At 32.8% G+C, this 19,353-nt stretch overlaps 3 protein-coding genes and 2 non-coding genes across 6 annotated transcripts in view; 3 read left to right on the forward strand and 2 right to left on the reverse strand.

Moving 5' to 3' along the window:
• The window catches only part of LOC149417603 (mitochondrial glutamate carrier 1-like), a 38,956-nt gene extending 33,232 nt beyond the window's left edge, over positions 1-5,724 (forward strand). Inside the window, exons 7-8 of the mRNA XM_089640438.1 lie at positions 1,009-1,139; positions 1,885-5,724. Coding sequence (XP_089496564.1) covers positions 1,009-1,139; positions 1,885-1,901 — 148 coding nt within the window. The 3' untranslated portion in view covers positions 1,902-5,724. The remainder of the gene's footprint in view (positions 1-1,008; positions 1,140-1,884) is intronic.
• A 1,147-nt stretch (positions 5,725-6,871) lies between these two features.
• LOC149417604 (uncharacterized) lies at positions 6,872-9,483 on the reverse strand. Its single transcript, XM_089640103.1, has one exon. The coding sequence runs from the start codon at positions 9,184-9,186 to the stop codon at positions 7,948-7,950; it is 1,239 nt and encodes a 412-aa protein (XP_089496229.1). The 5' UTR covers positions 9,187-9,483; the 3' UTR covers positions 6,872-7,947.
• A 1,968-nt stretch (positions 9,484-11,451) lies between these two features.
• LOC149417605 (5S ribosomal RNA) lies at positions 11,452-11,574 on the forward strand. The gene has a single exon (XR_016303375.1). It is a non-coding gene; the product is annotated as a 5S ribosomal RNA (ribosomal RNA).
• Positions 11,575-11,896: 322 nt separating this feature from the next.
• LOC149417606 (5S ribosomal RNA) lies at positions 11,897-12,015 on the forward strand. The gene has a single exon (XR_016303370.1). It is a non-coding gene; the product is annotated as a 5S ribosomal RNA (ribosomal RNA).
• Positions 12,016-13,442: 1,427 nt separating this feature from the next.
• Positions 13,443-19,353, reverse strand: part of TfIIA-L (transcription factor IIA L) — a 40,409-nt gene continuing 34,498 nt past the window's right edge. For both annotated transcript variants that reach the window (XM_089640441.1, XM_089640440.1), the window contains one exon: positions 13,443-19,196. In XM_089640441.1, coding sequence (XP_089496567.1) covers positions 19,089-19,196 — 108 coding nt within the window. In that variant the 3' untranslated portion in view covers positions 13,443-19,088. The remainder of the gene's footprint in view (positions 19,197-19,353) is intronic.

Raw genomic sequence — 19,353 nt, forward strand, 5'->3', positions numbered from 1 at the left:
ACCCGATTATTAATTTAGTTTTAATATTGACCAAATGACCCTCATAGAAGAGCCGCCACTGGTTGTGTCATATCAGATCTCTAAAATGATGTCAATAGACGTAATGTCCGTAAATGTTTGATTTTGTGATAATGAAGTTGAAATCAAATTCATTTATCTAACTGACATAGAAAAACAAGATTCTGATTTTAAAAAGACAAGCAAGTCTGATTACGTCACGGCAATTCCAAGCAACATGCAAGTATCGAACTAAATTTCAGCAAGAATATCGACATGACAAATGATAAGGGGGTTTCTTTGTTTATCTTTCAATCAAGTATTTTTTCTGTCAATTTCCGTCACTATTTGAGACATCTTGCACTATTGTATGTATTAAATTATGGAATACACTTTTATAAATTCTAATGATTGATCAATTTTAACCGTAACTTTCTCCGCCGATTTCTAATTTTACACATACTACCATATTTCCTCCAAGTACTTACTACCCATACATAAGTGATATTTCAGTGTTTTTGTATTTATATTACGAAATAATTGCCGCAATTCGAAGACAGCGACTGTGATGAAATATTTTCTGCAACTAATGTGTCTCGGCCGGCCACAAGTTATGGTATTTTACAACCTGTGTTGAAGCAATGCAGTTCATAAAATAAATGCATAATATTTATGCAACAACCACTCGAGTGATGGAGATTTCCAGGAGTTCAGTTTTCGATTCAGCCATTTGATTTAATTAATATCATACCTATAATTCATAAAGTGAATGAATTCAATACTTCATTTGTGTAAAAGCATTATGAAATGATATATGATTAATATGGAAAAATGTGAACTGCTTACTGTGGTTTAAAACTAATGAATCCACCTTGATTTCATGGATTGTCCAATATTTTTAGGTTATCATTAAATTTATAAAAATCACCTGCTTAAATTTGGGTAGTCATCACTCGAGTGGCTAATAGATCTTTCAGAGTGTACTTATAAAGATAATTTGTCCTTTTCTAGTAAAACTTTGAAAGAAGAAGGACCCAAAGCATTCTTCAAGGGAGGAGCCTGCCGAATGATGGTCATCGCACCGCTCTTTGGTATTGCACAGACTGTCTACTTCCTCGGAGTTGCCGAATATCTCCTAGCAGGTATGCCATCGTATTTTTTAGATTATAATTATTAACTTATTACTATGCTTTGACTGAAATTTTATATGTGTATTACTAGCTGAAGTCCCCGATGTTACCAGGGCTTTAAGCTTTTCTAAATCAGATGTAGACAGTAATTATCTTGAACGTCAGGTCTGCCAACAAGTATCAAAACTGATACTGATTCGGATACTGTGGAAAAATAATTTCTCTGAATATAACTAGCTATTCTGGGGAAACTACTCACGGTAGATTTATCCAACAACCATAATAATTACCATAAATTATTTAAACCATAAATTCAAGATGAAAGAGAAAGGGGCCTTTTTGGCCCTTAGCTCTGTACGCCATTATATCAATAAGTCACTCATGGTAGATTATATACCATTTTTATAAACATATAATCACATTATCTGGTAAGACGCTATAATTTACAAAAATAAGTAAGTTATTATGAAAATAGATTAAGCAGGCGCACGGTGAAAATATTGCATCGGCGATCAAGAAGGTAAGGGATGGGGTTGTTTTTCGAAATCTCATGTGTCTAGTCGCCTTGTTTTGAAGGTCAAGTTCACAAAATTTCATCATTCTCGTAATAAAACTGTAGATTTGTATAAAAAACAAAGATACGACACTACAGAAACTCTTCTTTATGTATTTGTATAGATTTGATGCATATGAAAAGCTTATTTTAAGAGTAATCAACCTTTTTTCTTAAACTAATGAAATTTATGTATTTTTACAGCTGGCGGATTCGCGTGAATAACTAACTCACTGAAGACCACTTCGAAAATGTAGTTAATAAGTAATACGCAGAATAGACAAGAAGGAATACTCTCCTGTGCAAGCTCTCTGAACAGCAGCCAAGCTCTACTTCTTCTGACTGTAAACTGTATCACTGTACAATACATACATCAGTTGACTAATACCAATACCTATTACAGACAATAACTTCTTAACACAATTACGCTGCGATTAGTCCAAAGTGTTATAAGATTAACCATTCATTTATGCATTGTTTTATTGCATTTCTGTATATGTTAAGTCAATAGTTAAAGGTGCAGTTATAATGTGTCCATATTAAATTAATAAATATTATAACCAACTGGGTGCATATCAGCAATACTGCCGTGCTGAACCACCACGGCAGAATAGTCCATCTCCTTTACTTAGAAGAAAATTCGCATAGAACTAGTCACTCAAACATAGCCAGATCTTATAATGGTAAACCTACCCTGCATGCTCTATTACTTTATTTTATTTTAAGGAAATTAATTTTAATTTTTATTATTATTAGTAATTAAATGCACACAAACATTCGCCAGCACCTTAATTTAAGGATCTTTGTATTAATGATTAAATAATTTTGTTCGTTCTGAAGGAAAACGATGCGTTCCATTTTGGTATGTTTTGGAAAATTATCTCATGAAATGCTTCCATTTATTGACTACTTTGTGATGACTAAGAATTGTTTGAAATACTTTTCCAAGATACTTGATATATTGTTATTATTATCTTCACAAAATATTTAGTTCATAAAATAATCACTCGAGCGATAGATAATTCCGGGAGTTCATTTTGGGATTCGGCTGCGCTCATTCTTATAGTCATAAATCCGAATATCAATACAGAAACATACAAACTTCTTGCTATGCGTCGCCTATGTATTTGGGTAGCGATCGGTTAAGGGCATTAGTGTTGCAACCCAAACTTGGGTAGCGATCGGTTAAGGGCAATTAGCGTTGAAATCGCTGAAATAGCAAATCGCTCGAGTGCATAATAATTGTGATCAGAAGGTGTCTTATTATATTTATTTATTATTTTGTTTGTTAGTAGAAACTTTCCAATTTATTCAGTATTTTAGTGATTTTATCATTATGAATTATTGATTTTGAAATTCCTCGTTATGTTTTCATATTTTATAAAACTATTAAAAAATAAAATATTATTTTAATGAATTGACCTCTTGATTTAAAATCACTAATCATGTTATTACATATAACATTTTAGTTAAAGAGGATAAACAATTATGCGATGCGTAAATCGTAAGCATTCCAAAATTATAAATTTTTTTGTTGAGCTCGTAATGTGTTTATAGTGGAATATTATTTTTAAATTTGTTTATGTAAACATTAACTATAATTTTTTTGTTTGTTCCTAAATAAAATGAAAAAATTGCTACGGCAGAGGACATTAGTCAAGAATAAAATATACTACATAATACTTATATCATTTTTAAAAAGTAAGCTTATTAAAAAAAATAATTTTATAAATTTACAAACCTTTTTATATCCATGTTTTCTTTGCTAAGCAATAACATTTACATTAATTATATGTTGACTTCAATCCTGGTTTTTAAATGATAATCTTTTGAAAAATGGATAATATTTAAAAATGTCATATTATTTATTTAATAATAATGTGTATTAATAATGCTATCAAATGAGTTCTGCTTTATGTAGTTAAAAATGTTTATGACAAATGTGTACTTTTAACGCAAAAACTTTCCAGGGTATCTAGCACGGTTGATCTATAATGTTGGTAACTTGCCATCGTTCCCAAGCACAACTGCAGATCGCCAACGAACAAATATCAGTTTACACCGAGCAAGTGTTCTCAATTTATTCGAGGTGAACTGTTTTTTTGTACATTAGCAATCTGCAGTCGTGCTCATGAACAATGACAAGTTATCTTTATCGATCGACCATGCTAGATGCCCTGATATATTATGTAATCATTTCCCATTTCCTGAGGCATTTAATACGTCTTGGTGTGTTGTAAAATGAACTACGTCGGAGCAATTGGGATGTAATGTAAACATGTCTAATATTACACGAGTGCCCTCACACTGTGAAACGTGACAATAATAAATGTTAAATTATAATCATGATGTTGTAGTAAAAAAATAGTACTGTACTTTTTGCTTCACTTTTATCTGCTACTTGTGATTTTATGTGATATGTGCCAAGGGAGTATTTATTTATATAGTACCTTTATTAATTCAACGACTTTTCAATTCATAAATATTGCAAATCTTTTGCTGCTGGCTGAAGTTACTACATATTGAAATAATTTTTTAATACAATAAGTTAATTTTGTTGATATTAAAAAAACTCATTTCCCCTTACAATAATCTTCTCTTGTCAATTATTAAAGTTGAAAAAGAGCCATTTTATAAATAAGTCTATTCATTCACAACTTTGCAACTAAGCCTGTTGTCCCACAGGTCGGTAAGCAATCGACATAAACCGACTGCTGTAAGACCCTGCTCAGAAAATTAAGTTTGTTACAGTAACGGTCTGCAGCGCAGTTCAGTGATGAACTTTTCTGCACAGGGTCTAAGGACGGGTTGTTTCGGAGAATTTGAACAATTCATCAAATTTCAACATTCATTTTCGGGTTCTGTGAAAGTCCTATTCAAGTTCTGTTTTTATATCATTATAGGCTAGTTGCTTGACAGAACTGAAATAAAAACGGATTGGAAAAATCTTTCACAGAACTTGAAAATGAATGTTGAAATTTGATGAATTGTTCAAATTCTCTGAAACAACCCGTCCTAAGAGCATTTGGTTTATGTCGATTGCTTACTGACCCGTGGGACGATAAGTTAACTAACTAATTTCTCATTTTTGATAATATATGTGTGATGTCCTAAAAAATATTACTATAAGTAACGCATATAAACTTAATTGGTCAATTACAATATATACCTGGGACTTTATTGTAAAGAAATTTAACTAAATTATAATGAAGAAATCTAAACAGTTAACCAGTAGTTGTTTTAGTGTTATATAAATGTACAGCGATAAATTTGTTGACCTAATCCCCATGACGTTTAATCCATCCAATTTTGTGAAAATATAAAAATTGTTTGATATTTAAAACAAGGTAATAAAACAATAGTTTTATTAATATGTTTTCTGAAAATTTATATTTTCCGATTTTGATGAAAACATATCATTCCTATATTTAATGCTCAATAGGTAGCTTATTTAGGGCTCGTGAATTTTATATATTATTTTAATTTGTAGCTATCATTTTGCAGCATTTATATTTTGAAACCTAAAAGGCAGGAAAGTATCTGTGAATGCCTCGACCTGTTTTGTAAAACTTGTAATGACAAACTTCACCATGTTTTAAAACAGAATTTTGTGACACACAACCACGTCATGAAATCGGACCTATAATATAGACAACGGGGACGCTTGTGTCAACTTACCGTGGTCAGGATGTAGAAAGGTTTTAATTTCCAGGTGATGATATATTTTCAATGCAAATCTATCTCTTCGTTAAATCAAAATTGGCAACTTTCAAGGAGAAACAACTAACATTCTCACACATTGGAAAATCCAATTTTATTATTAACAATGCAGAACTATTATCGCCATCATTTTAAAATTACTCACGCGCTGATAGATTCGCAGTGATGATATTTGAATAAATTAAGATCCTACTATTTTCATATTGCGCAGTATTTTTTTTATAGTTTGTCTTTAATATAACTTTATTTCCCGAGTGGTTGTAATATCAATGTTTCTTCCTTACTTTAGATATCCCTTCAATAAATAACATTGATAAAGCTGAATATTGTTTAAATGTTTGTGGTATGAGTTTTGATGGTTAATTTTAACGAAGAACTGATAAAAAACAGTAAAAGATAAACTAGGAAAACGAGAAAGAAATAAATTGTTCTGAATTGGATTGCAATGTACCAAGTAAATTGGATGTCAAATTAATCCATCTCCACGAAAGTCAGACCGAAAGCTATGAAAGACGTGATACGTGATGAAAAAAAAGTGATACTTTTAGAAATATTCTTTTGGTAAAACTTCATTTTAGTCCTAACAGTATGGAGTCATCAATTCGGGGATTATTGTGAGGCTGAGGGAAGGAGAAGGTTCAGAAGTAACTGGCTATTCAGATCTGGTTGTTAAATATAGCTAAAGTCATTTTGATTCCGAATGGGGTCTCTCACTAGGGCATCGAACCTGTGACATCTAGATCTGGAGCCAAGGCCCTTGCTGCTCTGCTTTGAAGGTTGCTACCAATGTTAGCTTATTAATGCGTTCAAATGGAAATTTAGAATTGCTTTTAAGACAATACATTCGCTGCAATATTATATTAGGAACACAATGTGACAAGTTTTATTTTGGTTCTCATATTATAATACCGCACAAAAAAATACTAAATTACTTTTTTTCTACTTCTAAAACTACGCATGCGCTATGGTTCGAATTGACAAAACAAATATTTTTGACCAATCACCGCTTCTTTTGTACAAAGTTTGGTAACAATGCGAATGATAGAATTAAAAATGAATAAGTAAAAAATATAAAAGCAAGTCGAAAAAAGTAATTTCGTATTTCTTTAAGATACGCATTGTTATAATATGAGCAACGATTTGCGCAAAGTGAATCAACTCGTTGTTCTGTTACATATTTCAAATAGTCAATTATATAAAATTCTTACCATGGCTAGGGTTATTTAGTGTATGTTTGATGTTTTGTGAAATTATACTTGGTGTAACCTGTTATTAAAAATAATATAAATATTGAAAACCCCATTATTTGCATTAATTTTTCCATTAATATAGAATACATTTTTTAAACCTTCAATTTGTGCATTGCTATAGGTTATGTCAAAACTGCTGGTAAACAAAGTATAGAAAAATAAAGTTATGCTATAAAAAATGTCTGATAGTAAATTTAATAAATAAGGTAAAATGTTGCAGTAAATTTTCTTTATTGTTAACACAGCATAAAATCAATTAAAATAATCACAACCGAATAAATAAAATACTAAACAGATAGAACTAGGCTACTACCACCTTGTTTCAGATACATGTGCTTTTTTATACAACATCATACATTAGCTTACTTGTTAACAAATAAAAAAATATTCCTTAAGGCGATGCACTACGTCGTGTAATATTTTAAATCGAGCCGCTATCAATAACACCCCTTACGTAGATGGCGATAAGGTTTAAATTCCCGCTTAACACCATCCGCCTGTTTTGATTTATACAAGAAAAAAACATGGCCAAAAGTGCCTTTTATTTTATTTTGTGGATGTTCAGGCATAAATATTCAATTTTTTTCGGATCAATTTATAAATAACTTAATTTGCCACACTATACAATAAAATCATAACCGAAATTGGGTTCGTAAGTAGGAGATTTTGAACTTTAAAGCAGTTTTCATAGGCCTTATACATTATTTTTTTCTGGGCTTATAAAAAGACTTATCTAAAAAAAACTTGATTATTTCAAAGGCCAAGATGTATTCTACTCGCAGTATTTAATTAAAGCATCTGAAACAGGCGACCAAATTTTCAAACCAAAAACACATGATTTTGTATTACTACGTAGTGCATCGCCTCAACATTTTTGGTAACAATAGGACTTATTATAAGCACGCTATAATAGCTCGCAAAGGTTGAGGGTTTACTATCGTAGACAAAACCTTATAGCGAAGAAAGCTAAAATGGTTTAGAAACAACTTTGAAATTATTGCTTACGATGCACAATACATAATATTATATAATACTAAGGAGCTATTGCGCACATGCTCAATTAATTAGGAATGGTTTGCAGAAAAGGACAAAGGATATGCCTATCTTATTATTTGTTACGGAGAGCTTTTTTAAATGCACATTATTTACAAATTTTACAGACTATATAAAATTTGGCTAACATTTACTTTGACACATCACATTTACAAATAATAACGCAAATTGCATCGCCGATTACTTTTTGACTAGATAAGTATCGACTATTTTAAAAACTAATAACACTTCACAATGATTTAAATCACATATCACTTGTGGAACTGTTGGACCACTTTCTCAGCCACGTCTGTGTGAGTGTGAAATACTCGTCAATAAGGGGCACATTTGTTAAAGAGACAAAGCTAGGCCGGGGGCGACACCTCAGGGCTGTTCTCAGAGCCACCCCTACGGCTGATAAACCCGAAGACACTTCAACAATCCCAGCTGACCATAGCAAACTTTTCTCTTCAGCCCACGTTGCCAAAGCTTGCCAATTCTTCCAAGTGCTTCCAAACACGTCACCATTACCAGAAGTGCGTGTGAAAAACCCGTCAAAGCCTGACTGACGGATATGTGAGCCATGTTCTTCCTCTTGAAACTCTCCAAGAAGAATCACATTTGATTTTGTCGACCTAATTGTAAACTTTCCTTTTGGAGATAAAACTTCCGCCCATTCTCCGGACGGAATGGAGAACGAAGAGTAAACATAAATCACAGCTTGATAATATTTCCCTCTCTTCATTTTATAGAGAGCTTTTTCTTTTCCATACATGGAAAGAAATAGTCTGACATCCCGGCGGACGGACATTACGTTCCTTTTTGCATAATCTTTGACGGCAATACTCACTTTCAAACCATATTTTGGCCCCAAATGGAATAAAAGTTTCAAGGTGCTGTGTACATTGGAGGTTTGAGATATAAGAGAATTAGATAAACGGGAACACGGTACGTAGAGTACCCCTGCACCGGACTTCCGTGCTATTTCTAAATTTTGTTTCATCACTTTATAAGTAGCATTGTTGATGTTTGGCATTTTCCAGCCTGTTTTTTCTTTATTTTGTCCCAAATTAAGATTGTTGGAATAGAACATATGAATGGTGTCATTAACTAAATTCTCTTTGACCGGAGTGGGCTGGGCCAATATATTTGCATGTCGTTCAGTCAGCCTGCTGATTCTTCTTTTCATTAGTTCTGCGTGCACCTTCATTGCATCGTACTTTTCTACTGCGACAGGTGCCAACAAATGATTTACTTTGGTAAAAAATATCAGAGGTGTTGGGGTTGTTGTGGTTGTGGTTTTTCCGACATTCTTGGCAGCATTTTTATCTTGATTGTTTTGCGGAATCAAAGCAGAATTAGTGGTACCAGCAATATACTCTTGGGTCGACAATATATTGAAATGGATTAGAGCGAATGCCAAAATAAAATAAATAATTCCGGCAACCAAACATGATATAATAATTTTCTTTCTGACAATCAGCCATTTACTTCTGGCGGTCATTTTTAATAATGAATTATTTCAACATTTATTTACATAAAAGTGTGAGCGACCAACAACAACTGTAGCATCGGTAGTTATTATTGATAAGCTAATGTAAACGATCAATTGACATTATTGACAATCACAAAGATTAATGACATATATAATATACGTCAGGATACTTATAAAAAAGCATTTTCCTGGTCCATATAAGCGCTTGTGTCATTGCTACAAGCTACAATAATTTCGTCCATTTACATTACAATATTGTCATTTCTTTGTGATGGTCTCGAACATAAATATACCACGTCTCGAACGTAATAGTCATAAATAAACCAATCACGTAATCGTAATAGTCGCGAACAAACCAAATAAATATACATAAATATGCAAATAACTTTTGACAGAATGAGTGCAGTGTTGCCAACGAGTCTTGTCCTAATGTCGCCGTTTTTCAAACATTTAGTAGCCTAATGTAGCCGAATTTCTATAAAATAAATTCTGCCCACATATTCCCCACAAATATTGTACGTGAGCTTGATTCCCCCTTTTATTATTCGAAATCCATGGGGGGAGGGGGGTTGTTAGAGAATTTCTGTAAAACATAATTCCCCACAAAAATGATTCAAAATAAGTAATCCCCACAAAATATTTCAAATCCATAGGGTGGGGGGGTTGTTACAGAATTTCGCTGAAAAAAAATCCCGCACAGCCAAAAACATTATGTGATTCCCCACAACAATTTTGAAATCCATGGGGGGGTGACTACGGAATTCCATTTCGAAAAATTGCTCACATTTTTCTATTAAAATTAAAAAATCTGAGGTAGCCTAATCGGAATCTGAGGTAGCCTAATCGGCGACCAGTCGCCTTTTAGATTTTTTCGTCGCCGATCCTCGTTCTGAGTAGCCTAAATGGCGATAAATCGCCTTCGTTGGCAACACTGAATGAGTGGATTGAGCCATAGATAAAACAATAAATAAACCACTCACACACTGCTCACGATTGAGCATAGATACCAATCACCATAGACAGTTCATGCCGAAAAAGGAGCTAAAAAAGAGCTAAAACTATGTATAGCCTATAAGTAGGACCGAAAAATCATTGTCAAACTATTCAAAACAATATTTTGCTGACATATGTAGAAAGTAGATGCCATATTAGTGATATAAAATGTATTTAACAAGGTTAGTTCATCCAAGGGGTAGAATGAGTAGAGCGATGAGTGGCTAGAAAATTGAGACGTCGCTAGAAGCCCATTTTCGAAGATTTGAATTTGCTACAATTCAAGTAGCATCAATTCATTTGCAATGATTCATAAATAAATCACAATGATTTATTTGTAATGCGTTTGTGACATTACACTAATTTTTATACAAAAAACTAATGTTTGGAATAAAGGGAAAAAATTACCAAAAAATATTTGCAGTGTTACTTCTACATTGATGATTTAGAATCGACGTTATTTATTAACGCCTTGTACATATTGCCTTTGAAGACATTCAAATTTTCAAAGTGGAAGCAATTCTCTTTTAGCAAACTATCATGACGGGGAAACTTCCCAAATAATTATATCTATACAAAGAGCGAAAAGCTCCTCCGAAAGCGTGATCTCCAAACTTAGTCTTTGGCTTGCGCTATTGTTAATAATTAAATTTAAATAATTCCGTATTTAAATCTAAGTACAGTTTTTACGGTAATTTACTTCTTTAGCCAAGATATAACAGATAAAAAAATGGGTGTGTCAAGCCTACGCAAGACAGAAGTGAAACTTCTAGTATTCTTCTCTCTCTCTCTTTTCATTTCATTCTCTCTTTTTTTCTGTCTATTGACATATTTATAAGTAGCATGTGATAAAAAAAATTAAAAGTTATAAAAAAAGAAAAAAAAAATTAGTTAAAGCGGGGATCGAACCTCGGTTCTTCACGACCACAGTCGTGCGCTCTGCCTGTAGACAGCGAAGATGAGTTAGGAGAGTGAGTTAAACTAGGTATATAATATTAGCTAGGCTCCTATAGCGAAATGATCCCGTTTTTTCGTCACGGTCATGAGTCGGTTTTACTCCGGTCCTCGAAATTGCATGACGCGCGTAAAGAAGTTTCACTTCAAAAAATTCCTGCAAAGTTATGGATGTAATTACGATCTTTTTCAAGCGCGTATGTAATGATTATTTTTATCAACGTCGCATACACCTTGCTAATGTTTTCAGTATTATTAGGGCTTTTTTATACTAATTTTCATATATTTATTGGCAGGTAGAGTAGAAATTAATATTGTTTAGCGTTTGCCAACGACCATACCATGTTGAACACACCGGTTCTCGTCCGATCACCGAAGTTAAGGCACCAACATTGGGCGCGGTCAGTACTTGGATGGGTGACCGCTTGGGAACACCGCGTGCCGTTGGCCTATTTTTTATTTTAATTTCATGTTTTTTTTATTTTTTTATCATTACTATAATTAATAATATCATAAAATTCTTTAACTTTTCAAGTATGCTACAGGCCTAAAATATTACTTAGTGGATTGATATTATGGTCAACCATTGAAAAAAAAAATTCCTACAAACTTATTAATGTAATTACGATCTTTTTCAAGCGCGTATGTAATGATTATTTTTATCAACCTCGCACACACCTTGCTAATTTTTTCAATATTATTAGGGCTTTTTTATACTAATTTTCATATATTTATTGGCAGGTAGAATAGAAATTAATATTGTTTAACTTTTGCCAACGACCATACCATTTTGAACACACCGGTTCTCGTCCGATCACCGAAGTTAAGCAACATTGGGCGCGGTCAGTACTTGGATGGGTGACCGCTTGGGAACACCGCGTGCCGTTGGCCCATTTTTTATTTTAATTTTATGTTTTTTTTCATTTTTTTATCGTTAACATCATAAAAATTTTTATATCATTCTTTAACTTTTCAATTATGCTACAGGCCTAAAATATTACTTAGTGGATTGATATTATGGTCAACCATTAAAAAAAAAAAATTCCTTAAAAACAAAAAAATAATATTCCATGGCCGAGAATCGAACTCGGATCAACTGCTTCGAAAGCAACTATGCTGACCATTACACCACCAACGCCAGTTGTCGAGATGAGCTAAGAAGCATTTATATTTTACTTCAAAACTTTTACTACATCAAATGAACTTTAATCGGTCCCGCATTTTCGTTTCGGTCATGAGTTGGTTTTACTCCTCGAAATTGCATGACGCGCGTAAAGAAGTTTCACTTCAAAAATGGCACTACACACTGTATAAATTATCCAAGCATTATTAGAAGTCTTTCCTGACGTAATTTAGTACACAACTGCTGACCCTGTACAAATCGCAAGTGCGCCCTACTGTCGAATTTGGCAGCCATCTCTGGTCCGGAGCCCCTAAATACCTGAAAAAAACCCTTGACTCTGTGCAAAAACGGGCGGTCCGTTTGATAGATTCCCCAATCTTAACAAACGGACTGCAATCTTTAGAGCATAGGCGTCGGGTAGGTATGCTGTCCTTGTTCTATCGGTATTACAATGGAAGATGCTCTGAGGAACTAGCGTCATTGATCCCTTCGGCACCGGTGCGTAGTCGGGATACACGCCAAACGCGCGCCCAACATTTGTACACAGTTGACATTTGTCACATGAGAACGGGTCGCTTCTACGATTCGTTCTTAAGTTCAACAGCTCGGCTGTGGAACGAACTGCCGGCCTCTGTGTTTCCTCCCTCCTACAACATGGGACTCTTCAAGACCCATGTTCACTCCTTCCTCTCCACAAAAAGACCCTCCACACAGCATCCCCAAAGATGACATGGGCCCTGAGGGAAATTATTTTCTTCAGGGCCTCCTGTGTGGAGTTAATATAAAAAAATTAAAAAAAAATTTATGCAGAATCTCCAAATCGAAGCATAATATTACTGCTGTTTCTTGTTTCTTCATTCATATTTTCAATGTACAAGTAGGTAACCTTAAATTAAAAAGGAAATGAAAGAAAAGTTGCTTTTAGGCTTAGCATGCACTGCAATTAAACGCATCAGTTTTGGAACAACTGAAAACACCAAACTGCGTAAAACTACGCACTGCGGTTGGCATTTTTACTTTATTCTATTTCATAGTAGTACTGAAATGCAAAAGTAAAAATGTACTATGTAATGTTTGTACACGGTTTAGTGTTTTCAGCTATTCCAAAACCGCTGCATTTAATCACAGTGCGCGAACCCATCTATAGTGGTTGTATTCATAGGGTTGAAATAATTAAAACAATTCTTTAGTATAAATAAGTTATATTTTTAATTAAACAATGCTAATGACATAATATTTGTTGCGTATGTGCACTTTCCACTAATCAGAACATACAAATAATATAATATCAGTGACGTTTCTTTCTATATTATATTATATGCCGAAGAATAGGAATTATCTTGTGCAGCATGTTAAACAGGGGCATTTTATATAATATAGTATTATTGTAAATTTTGTGAGCGAACGTCTCACAAACATAATTTTTAATGCATTGCACATAAAATTGTTTAACAAGTCCAACTCACTTTTTTATAAGATTTATATTTATTTTTACTCAAGTGAGATGATTAATTCAAAATACTATACACATTTGAAATAGTTCAGTGTAATGACTAAGGAACCTTTCAACATCTAATCCCCGGAAAGGTCGATGAAATTCATTACCTGTTCAAGAAATAATTTCAATATTTGAAAATATTCACCCAATATAAGGAAAAATTGTGCTCACTTCGGGCACAGGACACATCCATAACAAACTTCTAACAGTTTGTTGTTTTAGTTCTTTATTTATTGCATTACTGAAATTTGGCAATTTCACTGCTCATAGATTTCTATTTCAAAGAATGGTGAATATAAAAATATTCCTTTATTATAAAGCTAATCTCACACGAGAACTATACTCTCCACATTAAATGTGGGCTTGGCCTATTTCACCATAGTGCTTGCCATATATTCTCAATGGCTATGTGGTGAAACAGGCTAAGCCCACATATTTTATGAGAGTATAGCTCTCATGTGAGAAAAGCATAAGAAATAAGAACGTACTTAGATATTTATTATTCATAACTCTTTTTCAAACATAGTATTAATAAAGTATATAATTGAAACAACTGAACATTTTTAGAACTACTTATATATATTTGGATAAACACATAAAAATGGTAACTTTAAAATACACAAATAACAATACGAATTACCAAAGAAACATAATTAAAACAAAAATAATACATTGAATATATATGTAAAGAAGTGTCTATGGAGTCAGCGCAGCGGACACCGGGCGGCAGACACCATCTTTAGTTTGATTTTTATACAAATCTACAGTTTTATTCCGAGATTGATGAAATTTTGTACCCTCGACCTTCGAAACAAGATGAAGGTCACTGCCTGTCTGATTTCGAAAAATGTGTAAAGCCCGGTCAACGACGGGGACTTCAGCTAGATGAATATAAGAATTATTAGTGCAGATTTTTTTTTCAAAATTAAACTGACGGGAATAATGCAAAAAGAAATTTCAAAAACAGTTTTAGGTATTTGTTTTTTCTCAAACTAATTTTACCACTATTCCAACAGATTTTCTCGTGTGAATTTACAGCAAAGAATCAAATAATAATGTCAGTGTTTATAAAAAAAAAACTAAGTGTGCCTCGAACATAGAATAAAGAAGAAAACCAGAAGTGCCTTCCATATAAATTTGAACAGAAACAAATGTGACACTGACTTAGTACCTTTTGGTTGTAGACCATTTGGCATGTGGTCTGTCTCTCTTACACTTGCCTGAAATTTGTATTGCCATTCCATTTGAATTTTGTAATCATGGTGAAACACAGTTAGTTCTGCATGGAAATATAGGCCCAAATTGAGCTTATATTTGGATCATGAAACACGTCCACAAGGCACTTGCTGTGATATTCTTTATTCCATGGCCTTGAACTAACTGACTAAAAGATTCCTTTAAGTGTGATTATTTTTTGAAAACAATATAAACTATTTAGTAATTATCGTAAAACACACGACTATCACTTTCACATGATCAATAATACATATTCCATTGTGACATAACATAGTTTTCAATTCAGAAAGCGGGTATGGGTACCGCCGACCCCGAAACCATTCATTGGATAATCAACACCGCTGCCGTAACTGTTTGGTGACTGAGCAGAGGTGCTCGAGTTCTTGGGGTGAGGATTGCCTAGGTCTTGGTGGCGGATGCTTCTGACCACCAACTGTGTGGCGGGCCGAGGATTTGGAGAAACTGGTTGAGGGAGATCTTTTTATCTCTCCAAACTCTCTCGACCCATTGCCTTAGAAAGCAGATGATTCCTACCCTTCCCCCGTACCTTTTTCCTTCCTAAATCTTCTTCTCTTTCCTTTACTTAAAAAACCCTCCACATAGCATCCCCAAAGTTGACATAGGTCCTGAGGGAAATTATTTTCCTTGGGGCCTCCTGTGTGGAACTAATGTAAGATAATAAAATAATAATTTTATTGCAATTTATATCATACGAAAATAAGAAAATTTGTGTGAATTAATTAACTTTATCAGCTGAAAGAAAGGAATAATCAATTAGGTTAGCCCTATTTTACAGTTGGATGTGTTGCGCATTACAAGTATTACGTAACAGTTTTTTTAATATTTGGATGTGCCACATATTTTAAGTACTTAAAAGTTCTAAATGTAGATCCCAAAGTATATTCACATACGTAAAATTCAATTTTAAAAAAAAATTCTGTTCTGAATATTTGGTTGGAGCCGTCACATTATTTATATTAGCACGTTAATATTGAAAACAACAAAGATCCTACATGCAAGTTATAATTTTGAGATCAAATATATGCATAAGATTCTAAGGTCTTTATCATATTTAATAAATTTTAACAAATATTTTTAATTGCCTCCATTGTATTGTATGCACGGATAAAATAAAAAATAGAAGAGCATAATTATTTTTAGTTTGGAAAATGAATGCTGTCCCACATTTGACAGTTTTTTCTTTCTATTCTGATTCGCAAGCTCTATCAAATTTTTTATTTTATATGTAATTACAATATCATCAACCTAGGTATTCTAATTTTCACACAGAACCATTATTGAATGAATTACGCATAATTGATTTATTAAGGTCTCTGCTTACAACAGCATTACGCAAATATAATATACACATTATGTACAAACTTATTAACTTTACTCAATCTTGACAGCACTCATTGAAACAAACAAATACTATGTAACATAAACTTTACAACATTTCCATTTTGTCTAACAAATCTGTACACATTTTAATGTTAGTTTAACAGTATTTGAAGAAATTGTGGAATTCTGAAAATATATATATTTTTAATACTGATTAGGGATAATCTGTACTTGTTAAATGTTTAAGTCATGTAATTAGAAAAGATTGTACAACCCAGTGGCGGTTTTCTCTAAAGTGCGTTTGTGCGGCGAACCCCCATTAAAAAGATGAGAAAATAAAACAAACTTGTTTTATAATAATATAAGCACATTATAGATAGCACGCTATTAAAATTTCGCCTTCAAAACCCACGCAACCGAAAAATACGATACATATTCCAAGTTTGTGCGAGTTGAAATCCGCGCCAAACTCTTCATACAAAAGAATTTTAGCCGGTACAGATCCCTATGACGGTGACATATACAAAATTTGGTCTTTCTTTGCAAAAGTAAGACAAATTGTGTGCGCCGAACACGCGTTATGTTATCAAGTGACCTCCGAACATTGACGAATGTAACCGAAGAAACCCGAGAACTTCGCGGTCGACGTTTGACCTTTAGGGAAGCAAGTGTTATTTTTTATGTTATATTATGGTATTTAACTTTGTAGTCATTTTTGTACATATTTTTGTTTTCTTGTTTCTGCATTTCTCCAACCGTTTGCTTATGGCATTTGCAAATCTACTACCTATTGAAGTAGACTTAGTAAATTTATTTCGTGCCACCTTTATTTGTTTTTTTTTTAATGTTTTAAATATCTATTATATGTATATTCTACGAAATTATTCTTCTCGAAAAAACAATAATAATTAGCAACATACATTGAGTGCTATAAAAACATTAAACAATTTAATTCCTATAAAACTTTTCTCATTATCTAATATTTGTGTCTAGTGAAGTGATTTAAAAACAATAATATGTAGGTACCCCTCCCACTAACTTTATTTAAGTTGTGTGACTGCTGCCGTATTCGACTATTTGACGAAGGACAACAGTAAGTAAATTTTAATTAGATATGTTTTTCTTCTCTTGAATTTCTGAACCCCCTGTTAAAAAGACCACGAACCGCCACTGGTACAACCTGAAACATTCCAGTACAATGTTTTGACTTTCTTTATTGGTTTTTTTGACACAAGATATGCCATATTTTGTAGAAAGACTCGGCCTTTGTAACAATTAAAGTAAAATCATTATTTTAGTTTCTTCTATCGGAATCCAAATAAACGGTGCTCGGGGATGGTTATGAATGCAAATCTATAAAATACATATTAACGTAATTAGCTAATATATTATGTAGTAATTATCTGTTATAGATAAATGAATAATGTCTTTTAAGAATATTATATTCTATCTGTGGAGATAAAAATTTCATAACTAAATGTACTTTGTATTTGCAAGGAAATCAATTAAATTGAATTTATGTGAACACGGCACAGACTAAATGAACAAAACCTAATACCCCTGATTACTAACTTGCAGTTATATTCTGCCCGATTAAAAATATGTTCCCACTAAAAATATTAAAGCTCGCTGTCAATTTAGGCGATTGCAGTGAATATTCGGCAAGCATATATTATTTAATTATACTGAAGAACTAATGGCATATTTATCTAAAAAATATTGAGTTACTGTTCACTTGAAAGATTGATTTATTGTTGTACTTCTGTTTTTCAAGATTCACAATGCGGATAAGGCACAATAAAATCGGTAGTAAAATGTTGGATTGTTTTGTCATACATACAATATAAGATACATGTAAAAAAAGAAAAAAGAAGTGAGGTTTACGGAATCATCAAATTATTTCAGTCAAAATATTTTCCAACCAGATTACATACAAAGATAAGCATTACTGTTACATTTATGAAAATTTGATTATTTAAAGAAAAGGACACAATACATATTATGGGAACCAAAATTACAGCATTATAAAATAATTCTGGTCAATTTGACATACTTCATATCCTTGTATACCCATGTATTGTTATAATTTTTTTATTTGACACATTATTATAGAAAACTTAATTTCACAAATAATTATATCTATATAACTTACAAAAATAATACAATGCTTCACAATCATTATTCCTTATAAAATGCTAGTATGCTCTAACCAGACAGTTCTTCAAAATAAACTCAAGTCAACGGTAATTAAGAATCTTATATTCTTTACAGAGTGGCCACAATAAAAATATATTTACAAATTCACCGAAAATTCCTGAGTAATATGAACCCTTTAACGGTTTTGATTTTGGTTTATCAGTTCTGAGGCCAGACTGCGCTTGTCCTGAACACGGTTGAAAAATAAACATGCCCAACCCAAATGATGGTGCTTTAATTATTTGATGTATTTAAAAATGTGAAAATGAATATTGAAACCAATGGCTAATTAAGCTAGAACATTAAAGCATCTAGCGACCATCCATTTGCACTCAAATTGGGTCCGATATATTAACTAAAAACTGTGGGAAAAATATAAATTGTCAAGTCTTCCAGTTGCATCGGTGATTTTGTAATATGGGAAACCTGGTATGATAGGTAATGTCTTTGTGCCAACAGTCTTAACACCATTATTATTCACGCTTGTGATTCCCCTGTTATTTTGTAAACAATTTATAAATCTAAATTGCATTCTGCGTTTAAGGCTTCGAATGGCGGCTCCGAGGTTGGTTACCACTCCGCATCGCCGTTGGCTTTTTGGAAAACAAAGTCTCTCCCCGATAAGTTCATGATGCCGTCTTTTAAATAGAACTTCCACTTGTTTCGGCTTCGGGTTATCTGGAAAAAAAATTAAATAATTAGAAAATACTACAAAATAATACAATCTTACACTAGTTTAGACCTTGAACACCCAATTGCTTTTTTTTTAGTAAATATTGCACAGTTTTCTTCACTAACTAAAAGTATTCAATTTATTGTGAGTACAGATGAGTAT

Source organism: Hesperophylax consimilis, chromosome 15 (assembly GCF_061612785.1).
Source record: "Hesperophylax consimilis isolate HC1 chromosome 15, BYU_Hcon_1.0, whole genome shotgun sequence".
NCBI classification, from domain to species: domain Eukaryota; kingdom Metazoa; phylum Arthropoda; class Insecta; order Trichoptera; family Limnephilidae; genus Hesperophylax; species Hesperophylax consimilis.